We start from the raw sequence: 18254 nt of genomic DNA on the forward strand, positions 1-18254 counted from the left end.
GCTCCCCACGTCAAGTTTGGGAATCGTTTAAACTGGACGGTGAGAGCGAGACCTGCAAACGGATACAACCGGGAGCCACGCCGGTCACCACTGCCACGGACAGCGAGGATGGCCTGCTGAACCACCTGCGGGACCGAGCGCGGCCCGCGGAGCTACCGCCAGTTGCTGCTCCGGCCTGCCGGGCGGCAGCCAACCGTTCAGGAGGACCTGCGGCCGAAGCGGCCACGGAACCCAGGAGACGGCGGGATCTGGCGCCTACGCGAGCGGCGCGAGCCTTCGGGCAGCCGCAGTGGGCGCGGCCGTTCCTGTTGCCGCCTCGAGCTGGGAGTGGGGGTCGCATCATGGCGCGACCCCGGCGTTCGTCGGCTGCGGCTGCAGGCTACCCCCGGGCCTGCCAACCTGCTGTGCTGCCCAACCGCGAGAGACTCCGAACCATTGCAATGTGTTTGCGGGTTTGTGAGGCGAGCATCGCGACGACGGCATCGTGTGGCGAACCTTGGTGTGGACTAGCATGGGAGTGGCGTTCGGTGGCTGTTTTGCTGACTTGAGACGTCGTGACGGGTGTGGTGCAACGTGACGTCACTCGAGCTCAAGTGGCGTCCAGTTTTAGGGGGGAGGAGTGTGGGAATCGTGGAGAACCGCGACCTGCGATCCCGAGCCGCGCGCGCTTCGGGAGAGACGCTTGTGCGCTGAAACCGGTCCGGCGCTCCGCTGGTTTGTCGGCGTCCCCCGAGAGATGGCGCCACCGATGTGTGCGAGGATAGGCGCGCGGGCGGCGTGAGCGTGCGCGCACGGGAGACGAGAGTCTCGTCGGAGACCCGGTTGGGGCGATATCAGCGGAACGCGGCGGTGGTGGCTACATGCATCTCAGGTGGGAGCTTTGTTTGTCGCGCGCCGTGAGTGCCTGCCTCCCGTTCGCGGTCACGACCCGGACGGCGTGATGCGTGAACGCCGTCGAGCCTTGTGCTCGCATGCTTTGGGATTCCCCAAATAAACGGCTGTGCTTCGGCACTACTGTCTACTGTGTTCTCGTATCGGCGAACCTCGCTGGGCTGCCGTAGCCATGGGAGCCCGCGTGGTTGACACGCCGGGAGCTAGCGTGGGGGGCCTACCCCAGAGAGCTGGCAAGGCCCCCGAGGAACCCCTCATATATCCCACAACCGTGAACAGCTATTTGAATAAAAAAATCACAAAAAAACAAATCTGGAAAACCAAGAGTGCACGACCTTGTACTGCAAGAAACGGAATAAGATAGACCCAGCGGTCACGAATAAATCTCTGGAACAAGCGACACAGGTGGCAAAAAAAAACTGTTTTGAGAAAACGGCTTCCGAAGTTGCAACATAGGTTTCACTTATCAAAAGTCGTCACGGTTGTAGCCTTTCATGTCTTTTCGAACATGGGGCTTCTGGAAGGCCTTGCCTTGAAATTGGAGTGCCTTTTACAGCCTTTCTCTTTTCAGAGAACAACATTTTCAGCACCTCCGTGAAGAGTACATACCCCAGTTTGCAGACCAAACGGAGGGGGAGATGGGTTTCAATGGGCTTTCAATGCAAAATAGGTTAGCTGGTTGGCTGTATCACACTGGACAACCTTCCTTTGCAGTGTTGTCACCACGGCAACAAGTGAAGCATTTTTTTTTTTACATAAATTTGAAAATTTTTGGCCTTTTTTTGTTTTATCATCTTGCCTGGCACAGCAACTTAGTACTCATATGTGCAGGTGTTCATTGCCAAAAATTTGCAGACCACAAGGATGCAAATGAGCCACTTTAAAGATTGGTATAATATTCTGCATACCGTATAATGCGGAATATAGGTCGAGGCGGAATATAGGTCGACCCCCTTACCTTGTAGCTGAAAAATGCAAAAAAAAATAATTAGGTACCAACTATTGTTTTATTGAGACTATAACGTGTTTCGTCTCAGATTACTCATTTAAAACTGTATGGAGTATCGTCGGACGACTGCTTCTGGCTCGCTGTCACCCACACAGGAGGTCGTCCTCGGTGCAGTCCAGGCAATTGCTTATGCAGCACTTCTTAAACACTCGCAAGACCATGTCATTGTGAAGCGAGCGCAAAGCATAGGACACTCGTGTGCAGACCGGAGCGACAGTCAGTCTGTGCAGGCGGTCAGCAAACATCTTGGGCTATCTGTTCGTAGAGACATCGCACGACGCTAGCGGACAAAATTTGCCCCTTTGTACAGCAGCACAGGCGCACAGAGCAGCGCCCAAGAAACGAGGCCTTCCGAGCGTTGCATACTGAGAGCTGCCCCTTCAGCTAATGCCGCTAGCAACACTTCTTTTGACGATACCGAACTGGCGCAAGGCGGTCACGTCATTGGGCTTGGAAAACCCCCAACTTTTCTTTTAAACGCTGCTGTAAACTGGCATCAAGTGCCTAAACTCATTTTGAGCAAGAAGAAAATTGCACGCACACATTCGCCGACCGCGAGAGAAGCAACAAAACAAAGATGGCGTCGCTTCCGATTGATGGTGGTGGCGATGGTGCCTTTGGTGTTTGGATGGGCTCGATGGGCTACCCGGTCGCCAGATGACAACTGCCAGTGACTGCAATATAGGTCGAGGGGTGACTTTTCGGCAAATTTTTCTGTAAAAAATCTCGACCTATATTCCGCATTATACGGTAACTCCAACTTCAATGAAAGAGCATTGTTTTACTACTTCTGACATTCCAGGCATCCAATATTTCTCGCAATACAACCAGTATGCCCTAAGCCATAGATGTATGCATCGGTATCAATAATTTCCCTGAAAAAAAAATTCACTGTTAAATGCTGCGACAGAAAGGTAAATTTTAACGCAGAGAGCATATTTTATTCCTATATTACTAACTCAAACCTGTTTGCATGATTATTAGAAGTGCACGGGAAATGTTGTGCAAGAAAGGCGATATGGCCCGCGCGCATCGCAGCGCACGTTTACCGCCACATATCGTACTTTGATTATCCCTGATCGGGCTGGTCAGGTCGCTTTTAAGATTACATCTAGGCACCAATTACAACTACAGTCTACGCTCGTTATAGCGGATCCGGCAACAACGGACTTTCGGTTACAACAGACCATTTCTGCTGGTTTGTCTTGTCCCCATGCATTTTAAATGGAGTCCACTCCGCTCATAACGGACCCAGCTAGAGCAGACTATTGGCACAAAGGCACAAATGTTGTCGTCGTGTGCTTGGCGCAAGTATCGTGTGGTGACAGCGAAAGCTCGTGCTGTTTACGTTGTTGCGCTCCACGTTCTTGCGCCCTGAATTGTGAATCCAGTCCTCCAACTAGCCCAGAAGGTGCGAGGGGGGCGCATGCAGCAGGGAGCGGGTTCTGGAGCTTGGTGGGCTCCCCTTCACGTGAGGAATGTTGTGGCTGTGTGCAGGACGCAGAAAAGAAACCCCAGGGCCACCCGCAGCGCGCCGGCCGCCGGGCCCTGGCGACGCCGTCGCCCACTGGACGCAAGCCCAAGCGGACACCCCTGTACAGGCTCAGGCTGGACTTCCCCGAAGGGGTGGGTGGCTGTTTTGGGAGCACAGATTGTGTGGCTCAAGAACCGTTGACCCGGAGCTGTGTTGTTGGAAATCTAAGCCCATGTGGCATGTGCTTACGCTGGCTTGAACAGAGGGAGAACAGGGTATAGGAGAATAGCGTAATGTGGGATGGGGGTGTTTTGTGAGCCCGGCCGCATGGGTGCTGCTTGTCTACTTGTTTGATTATTGAAGATACCCTCGTCCCCGGGGGCATTGTTAAGGGGAGTGGTGCAGGATCAGTACAGCACGAGCAAAGATAAGAAACACTGTAGAAAAGCTCGCAACGCATGTACAAAGCAAAGGGAAGAAATGCAGCGGACTCTTCAAAGCACATTCATTCGCGTATCAAATACAAACTGACGTAACAGTATGACAGTGTGAGGTGAGCAGTACCTGTGGCAACGAGTTCCAAGGAAAAAACGCGGTGGTGGGAATATATATGGCACATGGTACATCGGCTCTTATAAAAACTTTTATAAAAATTGATCTGCCTTTTCAGCAGCAGCTGTATGGATGGATGCGGGCAGGGTGGCACCTGAATGCCACCCTGGTCAGCACAGGGGGGACCTGCTGCCACTTCCGTGCCGACCAATTACTGCATAACCGCTCACGGCACATGACTCAGCGTAACATGGGTCTCCGTGACTAAGAGTGCACCTCTCATTGAACTGGATGTATTCCCAGTGCCCGTTATTCTGTGGCTTCTGGGGCAGCCGGCTGATCTATCGGAGCAGCTAATGCAGGGCTGGAAAAGGGAGAAGGAGAGGAGGAATCAGTCGTTCGAAGCAAAATGCCCTCTCTTCACTCCCCTAGCTTGCAGTTTCAAGCTCATTGGTGCTCGGCGATCAACCACCATTATGTGCACAGCAGTTCTCCAGATGATGGATGGGACGCACACGCGTGTCTTGTCCCTTGCCTGGAAAATGGTTTTGCACATCATGGCTGTTGATCAGGAAGTCGGGCGTATTTTCCTCTGCCCGTCCCATTTGGAAGTCGCATGATAACCGTCCTGATTACGTGCACAATTTTGGGGACAAGAATTGTCTCTACTGGGAGAACGGGAGAATTGTCTCTTTTTTTACATCACCAGTGAATGAGGCAGCTTGTAAAAAAGAAGGGCTTCGGATCACGTTGCACCACCAGTGGTATCACCTGGGCTCCTGTGGCTATGCCATGCATTCTTTTGAATGCTAACGAAACTAAACATGCTTCATCTACGTAAAGTGGGCACTTGGAATGCACAAAACGTTGCCACACTTTTGTGCCCCTGAAAAGAAAGTGCCGGTAGAATCGGGCTGCGTAAAATTTGCAGATATGGGCTGTCTCACTGTGCTGATACGTGCGTGTAGTGTTGCAAGGAAAGTGGCCAGCGAGCATGCAGGTTGGATGTCGAGGACGGCGGCATTCGACTGAGAACCAGTTGGGCTTGGTGTTGGTTATACATAACCGAGGTTCACAGCGCAGAACAACACTGACGAAATGGAAGAATGGAACAACATGAATGCCGACTTTCAACCGCTTTAATTGCACAAACGCATTGAGCTTCTATATGGGTCAAGGTTGATGAGAAAAGAGACGAAAAATGAACCAAGAAACAGGATGCGTAACAGACCAGCACACGGCACTTGACAACCAAGAATGACAGGGAAAATGATGCGACAGTTTTATTTCTTTATTCAATAGGGGCCCCGGAAGGCGCACTAACGCACTGTTCTTGTCGCCTGGCTGGCTGTCTCCCACGTGCATTGTTCCGTTCTTGCTTCTCATCCTTCTGGTTGCGCGCTATGAACTTGTGTCAGGCGACTAGGAACTGGTTTGTTCACACCCTTGTGCCGCGTTGCAGACGCCACTGGTGTGCTCGACATGCCGGGAGTCGTTCACCTGCAAGGATGCCATCGCCAAGCACATCCTGGAAGCGCACTACAACCTGGTGAGTGCGAGAGAGCTTGCATGGCTGGGTCTTCATGGCCACTGCGTAGATGGTGGCACAGAATGTCACACGGAATGTCGGCACAGAATGGCAGAATGTCGGCACAGTGCTCTTTGCACTGAGGTATCGGAGCAATTCTAGTTGAAATGTTGCCGTTTCTAATTGAAGGTGTGCGTCCTTGGGGGCAGTTTGAGCAGACAACAGGAGAAGGGGAGCGTGCTCTCTTTCTCACTCCTGTACTCCTGTCTGTGTGGCTCTTTTTCTCCATCGCTTTCCACCAGGGGGGGTTTGGGGGGTTCGAACCCCTCCCGAAATCTTTTCCAGGCAGCACGTAAACAATACTTACTGTTGCTTTCAGCACAACTACCCCCTTCCCAAAATCCATACCCCCCCCCTCAAAAAATAGTTCTGGCTTTTCGCGACACTGTCTCCTCCTCTGTGGACAGCCCTCATCTGCAAGCTGGGACACTTGCATGCTAAGTTGGGGGTTTCTGATGGCCTAACGGCCGGTCGTAGCACGCCGAATGCATAAGGTGTGTGGTTCTTTTCCTGGGTGTGTTTGCCACCAACCCTCTGCCTGGAACACTATCAAATCGGGACAATCAAAGAGTGGTGGCAGGCTTGCACTATAAGGGCATCCAAAGCCCTCCAGGGGCTGCTGGGCAAGATAACCAGAACATTTATGTCTTGTCCATTTGCAACAACTCGTGAGTCGCAAGTCTCTCCATCGCCTCGTGAGCAGCCGTTGTACTGCTTCAGTTCTCTGCCAACAGGTGTTTGCCCCCGTGTGCCCCCATCGCAGACAGGGCTTTGTCCACCAGTGTACACTGGTGTACACCGGTGTACACTGAGTAGCCACTGTGGCAGTCCCTCTGGTGCGCATGCAAAGGGCCCTCCCTTCCTTCCTGGTCGCAGGCGCGGGTGAACGACGAGGAGCCGCTGACGCTGGAGGAGATGCGGTCGGCCCTGCGGCTGGCCAGCTTCCAGGTTTCGCGCTTTGCCTGCCCCGAGCCGAAGTGCGGGGTCTCCTTCGCTTCCTACATGTCCTACTACACGCACCTCAAAAGCTGCGGGCCCTTCCAGCAGCTCTTCGAGTCCGACAGTGAGGACGAGGACGAAGAGCTGTTCCGGCGGCCCCGACAGAGCAACGGCACCTCTGCCTCCGGGCGGGTACGGGACTTCTTTTCACCCGGTTCTGCCCCGTCGCATGCTTTTACGGTGCATCCCTCAATATTGCACTTAACAGCTGACCTGTGGTTTGTTTCTTCACAATGTACAAGCCGCACTCAAGTCCTAGTACAGTAAAAGCTCGTTAATTTGGCCCCCATTAATTCAGATGCTTCAGCATTTTTACTCCCTCCCTTTGGAAATGTACATTGCCTTATGGCCACGGTCTTTCGTTGTTTCGGCGCAAATTTACAGAGGCAGCGCTTAATTCGGACCAAGGCCTTCTCGAAACTTAAATTGCAACGCGCCATCTGGCGCCCACTCGCTCCTTCCCCCTTGCCAATGAAGTGTACATCGCGGCCAGTAAACAGCCAATGTCTACAGTGCCAGAACATTAGGACGACGCTGGAGCATTCGTTGATCTGCTCCCCTCCGAAGTTCAGCTAGGTGTCTACGTTGCCATTGATGATGGCGTTGTTGTCACCGGCCAGTTTTAAAGGGACCCGCAACGCTCTTCGAGCAGTGCAAGTAAACTTGCGCTACGCTTAGCTTCCACTACCAGAAATACCTGAGCCAAATATCACACGTGCACGTGAAGCGGTGAAACAATGCCTCCTGCAAGTTGCACTTGAGTTTACCAGCCGGGACCCACACTGGTCACTCGCTGTCAGCACCAGCTGTGGCTGGTGTAGAAGTTCAGAAGCTGCACATGGCACCAGGCCGCATTTATAACAGACGACACCATGCTCAAAGCCGGCCGTTTCAAGTTGTGGTTTCTCTTTCTCTCCTCTGCTCCCAGGCCTCTGCGGGGGGCAGGGAACGGGGCAGGCGTTCCTCGGCACTCAGGTGAGTGGCCCCCACTGAGGCATTCTCTTGGTTTCGTGTGCGTGCTTTTTCGGCACACTTTTTCGTACCAAGGTGTGCTTCCTCTTTCGGTCGGTGAACAGAGGAGTCAGTTTTGGCAATACTCCTTAGAACAGTGTTGTGGGGAATGGCAAGGGAGTCCTTTGCCAGAAGGTTTTGCATGAGGGATGCAGTAGCTGGCTGTGTGTGTGATATAAGCTGCATGTGGTAGGCTTGTCCGAATATTCGGGGGCTTCGAATATTCGAACGAATGTTACAGTATTCGAATTCGCTTCGACTCGAATTTAAAATTTCCGATATTTTGAAGTATTCGGGGTGAACGAATATCAAAACTGTGTTCAAGTTTCGGTTTCGTTAGGCAAGCCGCAGTGCCATTGACATCAGGCCTACATTATGACTACATGTGGAGCCAAGACAAGCTAAACCACATTCAGAACATTCAGAACGTTGTCATAGCCTGAACCGCATGGCGCGTTTTTGCCTGCGATTCGGGCGCGTCGGCGTTGCGCGTGCGATTTTTTGACGCGCGCGGCAGCTTCTCCCTTGCTCAGAAAATGGCGGACATCGCACGCGGAGCTTTCTTTCCTCCATGCGCACGGCAGTGGGAGGAGCTTGACGACTTGTGCCAATGGGGAGGCGCGCACCTCATGGCGGCAGTTTCGAAGCGCTCGAGATAGCCGGCTGGCTCTGCCAGAGATGTTTAGGCTTACCACCCTGGCAGATATTGCATGGTCGCTTTTACTAGCACCGCGGATGATGTTCTATAGTATTGTTTTCACCCACATTACAAGCTCCTTTACCGCACAAGCAACTTCGTGCGTGCCTTGAGCGGCATTTTAGAGAGCACTTAGAAGCGGTCGCTCGAGCTCCTGACACCACTTCGCGGCCACCGCCGGCCGCGCCGTGCGCAGCGTGCGGGTGGTTTTGCGAGCAGAAAACAACATTCTGGCCGTTCCTGGAGAAAGAGCGACAAAGAGGGGAGAGAGAGCCTGGACGTTGCCGTCGCTTGCTCGCTCGGCAGTCAGGCGCCTCGCCAGCTCGGTTGTATCATCTGCTGGGCCGTTCGTAAGAGCCGAAATTTTTCCCATTGCAGACAATCCAATCTCGCCGGGACTTCTCAGAAATTCGTATTATTGCGAAATTCGTATCACCCAAAAATGTATCATCGAGATTCCACTGTATAGAACTTTTTTATGAAGGTCCCGCCAGGCCCGGAAGCTCAGTAACACCTGAAAGCTATTCGAATTCGCTTCGAAAGTATTCGACCCCAAGGTCTATTCGCTTCGAACTAAAATATTACTATTCGCACAAGCCTAGGTGGTTTATAGCAAATGTGGGTGGCGGCTGAACTTCCTCATTCAGCACAAAGAGGGCTGGCAGGGGCTCTTGAGGGAAGTAGCTTGTTTGGGGTGCGGTCTCCACTGTTGTGCACTGGGGCTGTTGCCGCTGTGTCTGGAATCGGAGCAACAAACTGTAATGTGTGGCCGCACCACCTGGCGGCTGCGAAGATGGTTCAGTTGTGTTGAGCTTTGTGGTCACTGGGTCCTGTTATGCCCAAAAGTGGCCGCGTTCCAGTAAATGTGTTTTTTCAAGCCCACACCGTGTAACATAATGACGTCCCAGCGAGTAGTGCAACACTGTTTGAGGCCTATTATTCACTAAAGCTGCGTTGGGCAAAGAAAGCTTGGAAGCATGCCTTGCAGGTGCGGAAATGCTGCACCAACGGGGCCAAACTGTGCCAAGGCAAATGAGGTTACTCCGAATGGCTGCCTTGTTGTGCGTGCTGCACTTGCACCAGGGCCATCAAGGCAGAAAGAACACCCCTGGAGACGGGCACGCCCACTGGGGCTGGTGGGAAAAGAACACAGTTCATGTTTTAAATGAAATTAAAAAAAAAACATTGCAATGTGCACTGGTCCGGGCAACTGCCAAATTGTGGTTTCCCCGTTTTCCCTGCAGAGTTTGATGTTACAAGATGTGTGTGATGCACGTAGCACGTACTCTCGCAAGCTGTACCATACCGGCCACAGGGCAGCAGGCAGGCAGAGTGATGCAAAAACACACAGATGACGTGTGAACTTCTTTTGTCGCATTTCATCGTGGACAATTCCGAGTGACTCTGTGCCCACCTTTCGCCGTAATTCCTGCATGCGTTTGTTTTGCTCCCTCTCAAAGATTGCCTGCATGTGTCCAAGAAAAGCGAGAGGCTTAGAAGTAGCAGAAAAAAAAAAGCAACAGAAGGCTTTCATTTATGGGTGGAATGATGGTGGCTGATTTGATCTCTTCACTGAAGCCATGTGGCGTACACGCCTTTAGAACTCGCCGCAGTGGCTCAATGGCTAAGGCGTTGTGCTGCCGAGCCCAGGCGGTTGCTTTTCTAATGGAGGCAAAAAGTGAAAACAAAACGCCTGTGTGTTGGGGGTTTCAGCACACACTAAAGATTCCCTGTGGTGGAAATTGATTCAGGGAAGCCCTGCACTACGGTGCGCTTCATAGCCCGGGGCGTTAAACTCCACAATCGAAAACCTGGTATGAGAGGTGGTAATCAGTGATCGTCCCCACTGATGTGATGAGCGGGTGACACTTGCCATTGCATTCCCGTGGTCAAGAGTAGGGGTAGCGTCTGGAGCGGGGCGTGTGGCTGGGCATGTTGCTGGGTGCCCTGACGTTGTTGCCCGTGTGTGGGTGGGGCCTGAGAGTGGTGGCCGTGCAGGGCGCTGGCCTCCTTCCGCCAGCTGGACTCGGCTGCTGCAGCGGCCGAGGGGCCGACAGAGGCGTGCCAGGACGACTCGGACTTTGACCCCTCCCACGGGGAGGAGGAGGAGAGGGGCCAAGAGGAGGAGGAGGAGGAAGGGGAGGAAGAGAAGGAGCTCGCACAGGTGAGGGCAAGCGGCAGTGCTGCTTCTTCGCTGCCAGGGAGGCACGCACGCACCTCCTGCGGCAGGGGTCAGGGGTCGGGGGCAACCGGGGATGTTCAGGGAGCTTTCGTATTGCTGCGAACCATGCATTCTGTTTGTTTACTTTTGTGCTTTGTTTTTACCTTCCGGCGGCACCCGGCCGTGTTTCTGTGTTTCAAACAAAGTGTGTGTATCCCCTTCTTTCTCGTGTATGCCGCACAGGCTACAGTCTAGTCCATTTATAACAATGTCCGAGTGCCAAAGAAATCTTATCGTTATAACCGGTAAATTTTATAAGCGGGGAAAAAAAAAAAGAGGCTAAACAGGGCTGAAAACATTTTATTCTCTTGCAAGCAAGGTCGTACTACTCTTTATTAGCGGAAAAAAAAAAAGCCAGTCGGTCAGCTTTGTTCAAGTCAAAATCTTTTCAAGTGCTTCCCCTAGCTGAGCGAAGGGTCCTTGGCGGAAACGAAGACCCCCGAGGGACTGTGTCATGCGTTGGCTCTCCTGCGAAGACGCTAGCCGAGTAGGCTGCGCAACCGCGTCGTCAGAGTGGTCACTGTCGCCACCATCCGCAGCACGTATCTGCGCAACGATTGACTCAGGGGTTTCCCAAACATGGGCCCTGACGTCCCTTCTGCGAAAAAACGAAGGTAGTTGAAGAGACACCCAGTGAAATTCAAGTGAACACAACACGTGAACGCACGGGGATGAGGCCGAAGCGGTGGCGCCAAGGAAGGGGTTCGGAAGCAGGATTGCTGTGAGAGTGAATTTATCCTAGTAACGTTGTTTGCTTCCTCGTAAGTGGTGTAGTCGATGTGTTTTCTGAGGGGTGCCCTCATAGGCGCATGCCGTTGGCACAGTCGGCACGGTAAACCGGCAGCAGCTAGCATTTTTGGTGCACGTGGTCACCGGATTCAATTGTTGTATCCGATATCGCGGCCGCGTGAACTCCGTACTGCTTGCTTTGAGTTCATTTTCGCTGCTTTGCTCGTTCAAGTTCTTGTTCAGTCTGTGGTATTCAACACGGATGTTATCGCAATGGGAATGCCTGAGATCATAAGCCAGATTACGAAATGATATGCGGCTCAAAAGGCAGAAGTCATCGAACGCTTCGTGGTGCGCGTGACCCTACCGTCGCGAGACCCCGAAAAGTGACATGCGATGTGCATGCTTGCAGTAGTGGTTCGCGAAGTGAACTTTTAGTCGGATTTGCGATGTTTACACGCTTACTTATTGCTGTGTTTTGACTGTGGGCTCGGCAGCCTTGGGAAAGAAACGGTCGACGCGTCAAACGCTGTGGTACGCACGGCATAGCCGCTGCGCATTGGAGCATCACATGACTGTAGCACACACAGCATGGGGACAGTGCCCGTGGCGTGGACCCCCTCGGGAGTGGAGCCTTCCTCCTCCTCGAAACACGCAGGAGGAGGAAGCAGGAAGAGGAGGGGAGGAGGTGAGGCGCGTCAGCTCGAAGGTGGTCCTGGAGCGAGCGTGGCAGGGCAGGTTTGAGGGCCCCAGGCAGGATGTCGTGGTGGACGGCCTGCTCGTGGACTCCTGGAACGAGGCCCTCCTGCGCGCCACCTCCATCCCCTGCCCCAACAAGGTGAGGGCTCCTTCCTGTCCTTTTTGCGCTTCAGTGAGGCTCCGTGCCGGGCCAGTTGGTGCCCGCACGTGCTCCAAGTACAGGGCACGGACACAAAACGAAATCGATGTGCAGAGCCAGTGTGAAGTCACACGCTCCACTCATTGCGCATGTTCATTCCATGTGTGTGTGCACCTAAGTTGCTTGCACGTGGTGGTTGCTTGGGAATAAAAATGAAACCTCTTCCTGTCACCATTTTCAGCAGTTATGGCCCTCCCCCTTCAGGGGAACATCTTCAGCAGTTATGTTCCCCCCCCCCCCCCCCCCCCCCCCCCTGCGTGTGCGTGTCATTTGGAGCTTTTTCTCCGGTGCTAGGGCTCGTGTAACAGAGGGCCAGTTGGTACACAATGCTTAAAGAGAAAACAGCGCTGAAGACAGGACAAAAGGGGAGACTAGACACATGCAGCGCTAACTGCCAACGAATGAAAAGAAAGGGGGTTTTTAAACACGTTTTTCAGAAAGAACATATAGCAAAAAGTGGATTTACCGTACTAGTGATTGTGAAGTGAGATACCTGATCTCCTTGTTCATTAAATTCCATTGTAGGACTGCTGATGCAATCTTTCCTTTTTGGTGTATGACTAGTGCTTCGAATATCTCTCGTGTGCATTGCTCTCAGTGTCACCTTAGAATGGCGACTTTTATTTAAAAGGCCGGCGTGCACCCTAGTACTGCATATGTTCTTTCTGAAAAACGTGTTTAGAAACCCTTTTTCCTTTCAAAAAAACTGTAGTTGGCTGTGCTCACCTAGTTCACTTCTGACTGCAAGAGCAGCTGGGTGTTTTATTTGCCCACAAAACTTCCTTTGGAGGGAGCAGTGTTGGGCTGGGCTGGGCAGGCAACAGCGACCCTGACGGCCCCCTCCTCCCTTCCCGTGTGCAGGGCTGCATGAAGCAGTTCACGACCCGCACGGGGCTCAAGTACCACTACCCCCGGTGCATGGTCCACCAGCTGTACCGCTGCCTCAAGTGCAGCGCGGCTTTCCAGAGGCCCCGCTCTCTGCTGCAGCACCTCCGGCGCTGCTACCCGGTAACACCCTCGCTCTCTGTGTCCCAGAATGCATCTGCTTTACCAGTGGTGCTGGTGGTGTTCAGCGTTACCATGTTTGCCCTCTTGCTTGGTGGATTTGTCATGGTATGGCTGCCAGGAGGGTGGCGTGTTATCGTGCGTGGCTGTGTACAGGGCAGGTGGCACCGCCGTGGCTGCGGGGACTGAGCCAAGCGTAACACAAAAGGTGAAGTGCAGGTCACTGAACAAAGTCAAAGGTAAAAATTAAAGCCATTCCACTCAATGTGAAAGCTGTCCGAAGTGCAGAGCAGTGATTCGCCGTAATGGGCTGTACCGCCGTTATCCGCTTATTGCTACCACTCCATGCAATTCAAACTTCCCCCCTTAGCAGTGCTCACGCGCCCCCTGCCTGAAACTGCGCCAGCGGGAGTTCTGTTCTCTTGGTGCTTTTCTAGAAAACCCTGCACGTTCCGGCGTTGCACTGCCACATTTTGTGTTTACTACCATAAAAACTAACCAAGCTGGTGCTGTCGGTTAATTACGTATATTTTTCCCTCATATGTACCTATAGTTTTCTTTGCACTAAACAACGGGGAGATGTATGACAAGCGCCAGTTGTTCATGAGTTTCGAACGCTTATGTCTATATAAACCGTGTGGCTTTCGAAGCCTCTGGGGTGGCTTTCGAAGCTCTATATTCTTGCGTCGAGCGAGTGAGCTAGGACGACAAGGCGAGCACCTAAGGTGATCTGCACTTAAAAGTTGACATTTTGGGAGCGCTACATCTCCCTTGTTCACAACAAAAAACCTTTTCACTGGTGAAGAAGCGAGTCGTAGCAGCGTAATTTTTAGCATTTTTTTAGGGATGGGCGAATATTCGGTATTGTCGAATATTCGATCGAATAGCTCTCTATTCGTTATTCGCTTCGATCCGAATGCGGGTATTCGATATTTTCGAATTATTCGATGCTCCCGAATAGGCAGCTAAAAGCCAAGCTTTTCGGTTAAGCTTTCCGAGAGTTACCCCAGGCTTGGCTCAAGACCCACCGACGCGGACATTTCTATTATCAGTGCCGGCACTGCCGAGTTGCTGCCTTGCCTAGAGGTTCCACGAAGCTCTCGGTCGCCAGCACACTTAAGTAAAAAAAAAAAAGGCGGCACTGAAACGGCACCGCTCCGAACATAGCGGCACCAAGCCAGCAGACTTGTACAGGCCGCCATTTTGAATAGGCATGCCGCCATTTTGAATAGGCTCGCACAGCGCGGCAGTACGCCGCACTAAGCGAGCCTATTCAAAATGGCGGCCAGCCACTTGCGCTTTGCTTGGCTACGGCCGAGGATACTAGTGGCTACAATACTTCTTTTTTTAGCGGAGCTTCTAGGCGGCGCTTAAACTTGTGAATGAGCAGCCGGCGGAAACTGCTGCACCTAGAGCATGTGGCGCAGCAGTCATTTCTTCATGAAAACTTGTGAATACAGCAAAGGAAAGCTGTGTTTTAGATTTTGCAATAAATGTTCTACTGGTAATAGTTTTACACAATGCTGTGCCTACGTGAGTTCTAATTATTAGAAAAAAATGCACATTAGTCAGGTCACAAGTTGCTCATTTGTCTTTGTGATTTGCAATGTGTACTATTCGAACTATTCGATTCGAAATTATTCGACCAAATCACTGTTCGCTTCGAATTCGCTTTGAACCTCGAAATCTATATTCGCCCATCCCTACATTTTTTACTTTTACTATGTTCATCAATGGAAGAGTTTTTTTTTTTTTCATTGGTGAACACGGGAGCCGTCGTGCTCCCAAAACATCGTTTTTGCTTCTGACTTGGTCAGTGAACGGTGTTTCGCCTTTTGTGCTACGCTGCCTGACCAGGCGGCGTGCCGTCCAACCATCGGGCATTGGTCAGTGGTGTGCCCGCTCTCCCTCGCAGGACCGACCCGAGGGTGACCCGGTTGCGGAGGAGCAGGCACCTCCGCCCCCCTCCTCCCCCTCCGCCTCCAAGCGGAGCAGGGGGGGGCGCAGGGCCCGGCCGGCCTCTTCGCCAGTGCCCTCGCGCCAGCGGCAGTCGGCCTCGCAGGCGTGCTGCACGCAGCGGCTGCCCGCCCTGCTGGCCAGCACCCGCAAGCCCGTGGTCACCCGCCTCATCCAGCACATGCAGCACCTGTGAGTGCCCCCACTGTGGGTGGCCGCCGCAAGAACAAAGCTCCGTCTCAGAATCTGGGCTGCGGTTCATTGAGGGAGGGGCAAGTGCAGTGGTGTTTCACACCTGGGAGACAAAATCAATGTACTCAGTAACGCAGCCTAACAGAGTAAAGCTTGCTTTTCAAATTAACAACCATTAAATTAGGCATGTTTACTCACACTTCTATGTTTGATTTTTTTTTTCTTAAGACTTGCGGCAGTAGTCGCAACGGCTACCGTATTTACACGATTGTAGGTCGACCCTTTTTTTCAAATTTCACAATCCAATCTTGGGGGGTCGACTTAGAATAGAAGTCGTCTACCGCTAGTAACGGCAAGAGAAACGAGAAATCGGGGTGCTACGAGGTGGGGACAGCTTTGCACCCTCGTTCCCATAATTATGGCCTAAACTGTGAACTGCGTGGGGCGTTTTCTGCTCGCGAAAATGCGCCGCACTGACGCTGCCGCGAGAACCACCCGCATGCTGCGCGCTACGCGATCGGCGGCGGCAACATGGCGGCACCAGCCGTGCGCGCAGCTCCAGCGACCGCTTCTAACCGCTCTATAAAATATCACTGAAGGTACAAACGAAGACGTTTGTGCAGGAAAGAAGCTGATAATGTGGTTGAAAACGACACTATAAAGCAATATCCGCGCCGCTAGGGAAAGCACCAATTAAATATCCGTCACCGCGGTAAGCCTAAACATCTCCAGCGCACCAGCCGACTGTCCAGAGTGCTATCAAACTTCCACCATGAAGAGCGCACGTCGTCAGGCTCCTCCCGCTGGTGCGCTCGGCGCGCGTTTTACCGAGGTAAAACTTAAAAACTCTTAAAAGCAGTAGAAGGTGCCGCGCGCGCGGAATCGTCGCCGCAGGCGTGAAAAAATCGCCCGCGCAATGCCGACGCGCATGAATCGCATGCAAAAATGTGTCAAGAAGCGTTTTATTCGTCTCTAATAAACAAAATAGTATTAGCGAATTCCTTGATTTAATGCGCTGCGCTAACGTAGCCCGTATCATATCACATTGGTCAGTACACTTCCGAACGCGATGGTGGGAGGTTAGTTGCTCAAAAGTAAATCGTGCGTGGCCGCTTCCGTCAGCTGCCATGTTGTTTGTTTTGGTATCGCGCGGCAGTGGCCGCTGCCGGTTGCTGCGATGGTAGTCATCTCGCAGCGAATGTGTTCTTCCTGCTCAACCCACAGCGCATGGTTGTTCCGGGTGCTTATACAAAAGATTTTCTTTCTTAACCTCTACCGCGAGTGCACGGCTCTTGCGGGAGCATCGATCATTGAGGGTAGAGCCGCTGTGTGGGTTGACACAAGAGCTTCTTTTTGTGCGTGGTCTCCGCGATCTGCTACCGGCCAGAGCCGCCGACAACAAATCGCGGATGCCACGCTTTGTGATACAATTTTCTAAGCGGCGCTGGCTTTTTTTTTTTTTTTGAGAGATGCAATTTAGGGGGTCGACCTACATTCGAGTCGACTTACAATCATGTATATACGGTACTTCAACTCTCTGCGGACAGATGGCAGGCTATTCAACTTGCTCCATCCTTGCCCCTATGTGCCCCCACATCAGGGAAGCCCACCGCAGGGACCAGATTTGTGATAAATGGAGTGTATGGGGAGTTTCCGAACCGGTGTACTTTATTAAGCCTTCGGGGTCTGTTTTTGGGCCCTGCTCGACAGCGCACCACAGCCATGGCGATCCGCTGTCAGGCGCAGCCCGACAAGGGTGCTCGGGGTTAATTTTTGTGTGTTTGTCACTGCAATGCGCACACATTCTTTGTATACATGATGCACCATCTCTTCAGGGATTCAGGGAAGTGCGTGCATTCTTTGTATACATGTTCCGTGTTCTCTTGAGAGATAGATGAATTTTCTTTGTTGAAGTTCACTTCTTTTTGCGCTAGGGGGCAGCACAAGCACATTGTTTGCCTGAATTGCCTGCACGCGGTTCACTGAGAAGCACGGTCACTTTCACGCTGCGTGCGTTTTGCAATGGTGCATTTAGCAAAAGCGATGAAGACTTTTGGGAGGAAGAGAAGAACGTTTGTTTAAGTTGAAGGCCACAACGTGTTTAGGTGCAGTGTTAGTCATCGAGTGTCACCAAGCTTGGGTGGAATTAAAGTTGTGTGCCTGTCTCGCGTTTTGAAGGCACCCAGTTCGAACCCTGTGCAGGCCTGAATCCAGCCAGTTTTCTTTTGCAACTCAATTAATTACTTAATTTTGTTTGCAGGACCTCCCCTGGGAAATTCGGCGTCACCTTAGGCACTCTTTGACCAGTATTTTTATTCATTGCTCTGTACATTTTGTGTGCCATTTCTGTGGCTAGGATGTCAGATTTACACCCTGTTGACCCATCCAGCGCTTTCTTATTTAAATCTGCGGATGTATATGTGGAATCACCGGAACAGCATGATGCACGTTGGGTGTTGTTTGAAGAGACAAGATGGCGGCACTGTCTGTTGCGTGCACTCATCCCGACCCCTGCCCCCTTCGTTTTCCCCCCGTCTTCCCGCAGGCAGGCCAACGTCCACTCCTGGCAGGAGACTCTGTTCCCCGACTGGATGCCCTCTGGCTGGAGGCTGCTGGACGAGCAGTGAGTCCCTCTGGATCACTCGGGCATGAAGAGCTGCCACTAAGCGGCAGCATTTTTTCTTCTCTTTCTGTCCTCAATGGCCGAGTGCTTTCTGTTTATTGCGATGCAACTTTCTTGTGGGAGGAAGAAGCATGGGGCTTGGTGGGGCAGTCGGAAGTCGGCACTTGAAGCCTCGCCTTCTGTCCTGTCCAAGTGTGCGACTTCAAGAGTATTCCAAGTTTTCAGGAGCCATGCAAAGTTGTATTTGATGCGAGGCCGAGAGCGAGTTCTGTCCCCAATGTGCCTAAAGAAAGTGGATCACATGCAGCACAGGACGAGTAATTTGTTTTTTTCTCCGTGCCTCACCAGCCCTACTCCCCTCAAACAGTTTGGTATATGCAGCAGAAGGTGGCACCAGCAGTTGGTGGCA

At 52.4% G+C, this 18254-nt stretch overlaps 1 protein-coding gene across 5 annotated transcripts in view; it reads left to right on the plus strand.

Annotated features, from left to right (window-relative positions):
- The window catches only part of LOC144175988 (uncharacterized), a 127816-nt gene that overhangs the window by 57282 nt on the left and 52280 nt on the right, over positions 1 to 18254 (plus strand). For 4 of the 5 annotated variants that reach the window (XM_077705066.1, XM_077705063.1, XM_077705064.1 and 1 more), the window contains 9 exons: positions 3398 to 3526; positions 5389 to 5475; positions 6391 to 6645; positions 7442 to 7488; positions 10220 to 10385; positions 11830 to 12009; positions 12931 to 13077; positions 14990 to 15222; positions 17768 to 17845. In XM_077705066.1, the coding sequence (XP_077561192.1) occupies positions 3398 to 3526; positions 5389 to 5475; positions 6391 to 6645; positions 7442 to 7488; positions 10220 to 10385; positions 11830 to 12009; positions 12931 to 13077; positions 14990 to 15222; positions 17768 to 17845 (1322 nt within the window). The remainder of the gene's footprint in view (positions 1 to 3397; positions 3527 to 5388; positions 5476 to 6390; positions 6646 to 7441; positions 7489 to 10219; positions 10386 to 11829; positions 12010 to 12930; positions 13078 to 14989; positions 15223 to 17767; positions 17846 to 18254) is intronic. The other variant, XR_013323742.1, reaches the window with a different exon arrangement.

Source organism: Haemaphysalis longicornis, unplaced genomic scaffold (genome assembly GCF_048455015.1).
Source record: "Haemaphysalis longicornis isolate Haplotype H1 unplaced genomic scaffold, Haemaphysalis longicornis Haplotype H1 scaffold_3, whole genome shotgun sequence".
Taxonomy (NCBI): Eukaryota; Metazoa; Arthropoda; class Arachnida; order Ixodida; family Ixodidae; genus Haemaphysalis; species Haemaphysalis longicornis.